We start from the raw sequence: 4,895 nt of genomic DNA, 5'->3' as shown, positions 1-4,895 counted from the left end.
TGGGGGCCAGGATTCACAATGGCTAGCCAAGTGGGATCCGACTCAATGCTCAGTGCTTAACTACTGTACTGTGGGATTGGCTGTTTAGAACTATTTTTCCACAGTAGGCCAGATAGTCTGTATTATAGCTAGCTAGTTCTTGAAGCCTCACAATAAGACATGGCCGATAGGATTGATTCTTTTTTTTAGAGTTTTACTATAGGTCACATGTGGTCACTAGAGAGACAGAAAGTAAGAAATCACCCCTGAGGGGAGATGGCCACACCACTATCCTTTCTCTTCCATTGTCCTCTCAGGATTTTGGGCATACATACACAAACGCCCTGCATGATTTTTTTTTTTTTTTTTTGGAGAGGTTTTTGCTATAGGGTGCGTGAGCTCGCCAGAAAGACAGAGACAGAGAGACAGAAAGCGAGAAATCACTCCCAGGGGGGATGGCCACACCACAATCCCTTCTCCATTCTCTTGGGATCTTGGGCATGCACGTACATGCGCCCAGCGTGACTTTAAGCCACCGGGTCTGGGACTTGAACTATGGACTACATGGGGTCCAGTGACATAGCCGTTTCACTAACTGCTGGTCCCAACGCCCTGCATAACTTTTAAGCTGTTGGATCTGGGACTCAGATCATGGTCATCCATATGGGAGTCCAGCACCTTAACCACTATGCCCTCTACTGGCACCACACGTTTAAAAAACATACATATATTGAAGTACATAAGATTTGCAAACCAGAAAACTACACATTAAAGGATATTTTGGTGGTGGTTGATATGTGTAAATAACAATGAAATCACAGAAGATTTTCTTGTGCTCTTTTCTAACCCTTTCATCCCCTCCCCATGGGCTCTTATCTCTGTATCCACTGATCTGCTTTCTTTGACTATAGATTAGTTGCATTTTCTAGTATTTTATATAAATGGAATCTTCAGTGTATAGTATTTTTCAGTCTTTTTTTTTTTAAATAATTATTTTATTTAACTTTGTTTTAACTCGACCAGAGAGGAACAGAGTTGGGGAGGGGGGGTGAGAAAGCAGGCTGCCATGTCCAGGACTTGAACCATGGTCAGTCATGTGGGAGTCCACCGCCCTTAACCACCACACCACCTGCCAGCCCCTCCATCTGTTTTTTAGTCAGCATAATTGTTCTGAGATTTACCCATGTTGTATCAACAATTCCAGGCTGATAATTTTTAAATAATTTATTCCATTGATTTTGTTTGGTTCTTCTATTTTTCTTATTTGACAGACCTGTGGCAGATAGCATGAGGGAAGGACAGTTGCTATAGAAAGCTATATTTGAAAACTTGGGGTAGGTGAGAAGTTTTAGCCTACTTGCCAGTGAAAAAGGTTCAAAGTCTATCTTAATCATAATATTTCTGAACTACTTAAATTCTAGTTGGTATTGGACAGAAACCATGAGGCCCTAATTACTGGTATTAGGGACACTTGGAGAAAACCTTAGGGAAAATATTGTCTCCCATGCTTACCTTTTTATTGGAAATATATGCCTGTTTTTATGATTTAAGTTTAAACCAATTATTCACAATTTTGAGCAGTAGAATAGAGTCCTATTGTCTGTTGTAAAGTAAATAGTAATTTTGAGTACCAGCATTTTGTCTTTACAGGACAGGGTCTGTTTTGTATTTTGTCTCCACCAGGATATTCAGTTTCCTTTTAGATTCTTGACCATTTCTAATCCACAAACCAGAACTAGTTCAGATTTGTACGGTGCGAAATAAACTTAGGGTAAGCAATAATTGGTATGATTCTTCTGGCATTCAGGAAACAGAACTGTATATCCCAAAGTCTGTTTCTTGGAGGGAAAAAGGAATGTGTGGTGCTGGAAAGGGAGGAGAACTAGAAATCAGGTTCTTACGTGTCTGTATCCTCTCCTCAGATCTGACACGATGGCATCTGACGACTTTGATATAGTGATTGAGGCCATGCTCGAAGCTCCCTATAAAAAAGAAGAGGTAATGATATTCCACACTTCACTCCTGGAATCGGGTTAATAAGTTAGAGCAGTTGGGGATCATCAGTTTCAAAATCTTGTGACCCTTCTTTCCCTGCTTATTTGTTTTATACAGCGATTATTCATAAAAGCCATAGTTGTAGTAAGCTTTACTGGGACCCATACTGAAGAGTCATACATTTAGAGAGGGCTGCAAAAACCAGAGGTGGACATATTATATACTGGAAATGTGCACTTTGCTCCTAATTCTCAGTGGTGAAGTAGAAGATCAGTGAGCCTCAGACCTAGTGCTAATTTCTTACTCTCCTGAGAAATAGATTAGTGAAACATATTGGGTAGCTAAAGTTCAACATTAAAGTCTGTCATTCTCATCTCTTCCTTTTGGGTAGTTTTCTTGCTTCCTCTTTTATTCCCTTTGTTAGGAGATCCGAGTGCTCAAAAACTGGCTAGATAATCGAGAGCTTTGATTTCTCCCTTGTCCACCTTTGTTCTTTTTGCCCAATGGAATCTGTGTTTTTGCCACCTTGTACTTTGTGACATTTTCCTGGCGAACTCCTAAGGATGAGCAGCAAAGAAAAGAGGTTAAAAAAGACAGTCCTAACGATACCACCACCAACAGCACCAGCAGCACTGGCAGCAGTGGCAGTGGTACCAGTGGGAACAACACCTCGGGAGAGACAAGCAAGTGAGTGTGGCCTGAAGAGATGGGTGAATGATTTGGGGAAGGGAAACAGCTGCGTTCATTACAGAGACAGCCAGAACAGAAAGGTCATTGCTCTTGAGACTTGATGGCTTTTAGTAATGGCTCCACTGGGTCATAGGAATAATAGTACATTGATTTAATGATACTCTAGTCTTCACTTTCCAATGTAGGTTTGTGGATCAGTCATAGCATAAGTCAGTATGTTTCATTTCTATAAAATAGCAAGAGGAGCCTTGATTTGGAAATGCCAACTTTTGCTTGGCTTTGGGGAGTGGGAGAGGGCTGCTTGAGTTGCTTGACAGCTTTCAGGGCTGTGTGTAAGTTGTTTTTGTGCAATTGCTGTGAACTACTAGATTCTCTTCAGGGCTTTGGTCTTTTGTTGTTCTCTGTTTCACCCTGGCCTTACTGTCACTCCTTTTCCTTGGGAAATTTAATGAAACCTCACCAGTAAGTATTTATGCTCCCTTTCACAGGAAGAAGAGGAGTCGGAGCCATAGTAGAAGCAGGGATAGAAAACGCAGGTCAGTTATTCTGGGGCCTGTTGGGATCTGGAAATTTTTATGAATGGGAAGTTATCAGGAAAGCTATATATTAAAGCCCAAAAACTTTAATGAACAATAGTTGTTTCTCTCTGTAGTCGGAGTCGAGACCGGGATCGGCATAGGCGGAGGAACAGTCGGAGCCGAAGTCGGGATCGACAGCATCGTCACCGCAGCAGAAGCTGGGAACGTAGACATAGTAGTGAGACACGAAGTCGGGACCGGCGTCGTGAGGATCGTGTGCGCTACAGGAGTCCTCCACTTGCCCCTGGGTACCACTTTCTACTAATAGGATCACCTTTGTGTAATCTGGGTGAAACAACACACTGTGGACCCTGCCTTAAGGGTGCCTATGTCCCATTGTGATAGGCAGGATACTCATTCACTGGAGGGGTGGTATTAAAAATTCATATGTTGGGGGGCCAGCAGGTGGCGTGGTAGTTGGGGACGCTGGGCTCCCACATGGTTCAAGTCCCAGACCTGGTCACTTGCTTTCTCTTCCTCTCTCTCTTTCTCTCTCTCTCGCTGGTCAAATTAAAATAAATAAATAAATAAATAAAATAATTCTTAAAAAAAAATTCATATGTTGGGACCAGCAGTTAGCATAATGGCTTTGTCACTGGATTCCCATGTAGTCAACCACGGTTCGAGTCCCAGACCCGGTGGCTTAAACTCTCTCCAGTCTTGTGTGCATGTGTGCCCAAGCTCCCGAGAGGAGAAGGGATTGTGGCATAGCCATCCCCCCTGGGGGGTGATTTCTCGCTTTCTGTCTCTCTGTCTGTCTCTGGCGAGCGCACGCGCCCTATAGCAAAAACCTCTCAAAAAAAAATATTCATATGTTTGGGTCGGCGGGTGGCATGGCGGCTAAGGGTGCTGGACTCCCACATGGGCAACCACCGTTCAAGTCCCAAACCTGGTGGCTTGCTTTCTCACTCTCCCCCGCCCCCCCCTTGCTCAATTGCTCTTGCTCTGTCCCTCTCTGGTCAAATTAAAATAAATACAGAAAGAAAGAAAAATTTTAAAATAATTAAAACAAAAGAATTCACATGTTGGGGGCAAGCAGGTGGCACAGTGGTTAAGGTGCTGACTCCCATATGGTTGAATGTGGTTTGAGTCCTAGACCCAGCGGCTTGAAATTTAGGCCAGGTGCATGTGCATGCATACTCAAAAGCCTGACAGGAGAATAGAGAAGGGATCGTGATGTGGCCATGCCCCTGGGGTGCCGTGTCCTCCTTGGCTGAACATGTTTTTCTGAGTGGAGAAGGGTGTGGATTAGAAATAAACAAAATAGGGACTTGCAGGTAGCATGTTGGTTAAGAGCACTGGACTCCCACGTTGCTAACCACAGTTCAAGTCCTGGACCTGGTGGCTTGCTTTCTCACTTTCTCTCACTCTGTTCCTCTCTGGGTAGGTTAAAAAAATAAACAAATAAGATAATTCTTTTTTTAAAATAAATTGACTGTGGTTTGAGTCCCAGACCCAGTGGCTTAAACTCACACTGGGTGTGTGTGTGTGCATGCCCAAGATCCCAAGAGGAGAATGGAGGAAAAGGGATTGCGGTGTGGCCATCCCCCTTGAGGGGTGATTTCTCGCTTTCTGTCTTTCTGTCTCTCTTGTCTCTCTCTCTCTCTCTCTTTCTGGTGAGTGCACATGCCCTATAGCAAAAACCTCTCCAAA

The 4,895-nt window shown here is 43.5% G+C and overlaps 1 protein-coding gene across 6 annotated transcripts in view; it reads left to right on the top strand.

Annotated features, from left to right (window-relative positions):
* Positions 1-4,895, top strand: part of RBM23 (RNA binding motif protein 23) — a 12,323-nt gene that overhangs the window by 1,874 nt on the left and 5,554 nt on the right. For 4 of the 6 annotated variants that reach the window (XM_006144490.3, XM_006144488.3, XM_006144492.3 and 1 more), the window contains exons 2-5: positions 1,902-1,977; positions 2,537-2,661; positions 3,153-3,200; positions 3,317-3,490. In XM_006144490.3, coding sequence (XP_006144552.1) covers positions 1,912-1,977; positions 2,537-2,661; positions 3,153-3,200; positions 3,317-3,490 — 413 coding nt within the window. In that variant the 5' untranslated portion in view covers positions 1,902-1,911. Of the gene's footprint in view, positions 1-1,040; positions 1,751-1,901; positions 1,978-2,536; positions 2,662-3,152; positions 3,201-3,316; positions 3,491-4,895 lie in introns of those variants that run through there. The other 2 variants (XM_027770302.1, XM_006144491.3) reach the window with 2 other exon arrangements.

This window comes from Tupaia chinensis, unplaced genomic scaffold (genome assembly GCF_000334495.1).
Source record: "Tupaia chinensis unplaced genomic scaffold, TupChi_1.0 Scaffold000126_2, whole genome shotgun sequence".
Classification (NCBI taxonomy): domain Eukaryota; kingdom Metazoa; phylum Chordata; class Mammalia; order Scandentia; family Tupaiidae; genus Tupaia; species Tupaia belangeri.
This window is presented reverse-complemented; position numbering and strand designations above follow the sequence as displayed.